This window comes from Myotis davidii, unplaced genomic scaffold (assembly GCF_000327345.1).
Source record: "Myotis davidii unplaced genomic scaffold, ASM32734v1 scaffold274, whole genome shotgun sequence".
NCBI classification, from domain to species: Eukaryota; Metazoa; Chordata; class Mammalia; order Chiroptera; family Vespertilionidae; genus Myotis; species Myotis davidii.
Window position 1 is genome coordinate 2,494,496 of NW_006285613.1, and position 201 is coordinate 2,494,696.

Sequence of the window (201 nt, forward strand, 5' to 3'; positions counted from 1 at the left end):
GCTCCATCCGGCCGGAGGCGGGTGACCCCCCTCACTCCTGTCCCCAGTCCGACCATGCTCTCACCCACATGTTCCGTTCCAGCCTCAGGCCCCTGGACATTGAGTTCATGAAGCGCCTGAGCAAGGTGGTCAACATCGTGCCAGTCATCGCCAAGGCCGACACGCTGACCCTGGAGGAGAGGGTCTACTTCAAACAGCGGG

The 201-nt window shown here is 62.7% G+C and overlaps 1 protein-coding gene across 1 annotated transcript in view; it reads left to right on the forward strand.

The window, feature by feature from the left end:
- Positions 1 to 201, forward strand: part of SEPT9 (septin 9) — a 105,829-nt gene that overhangs the window by 103,404 nt on the left and 2,224 nt on the right. Inside the window, exon 8 of the mRNA XM_015559221.1 lies at positions 83 to 199. Within this exon, the coding sequence (XP_015414707.1) occupies positions 83 to 199 (117 nt within the window). The remainder of the gene's footprint in view (positions 1 to 82; positions 200 to 201) is intronic.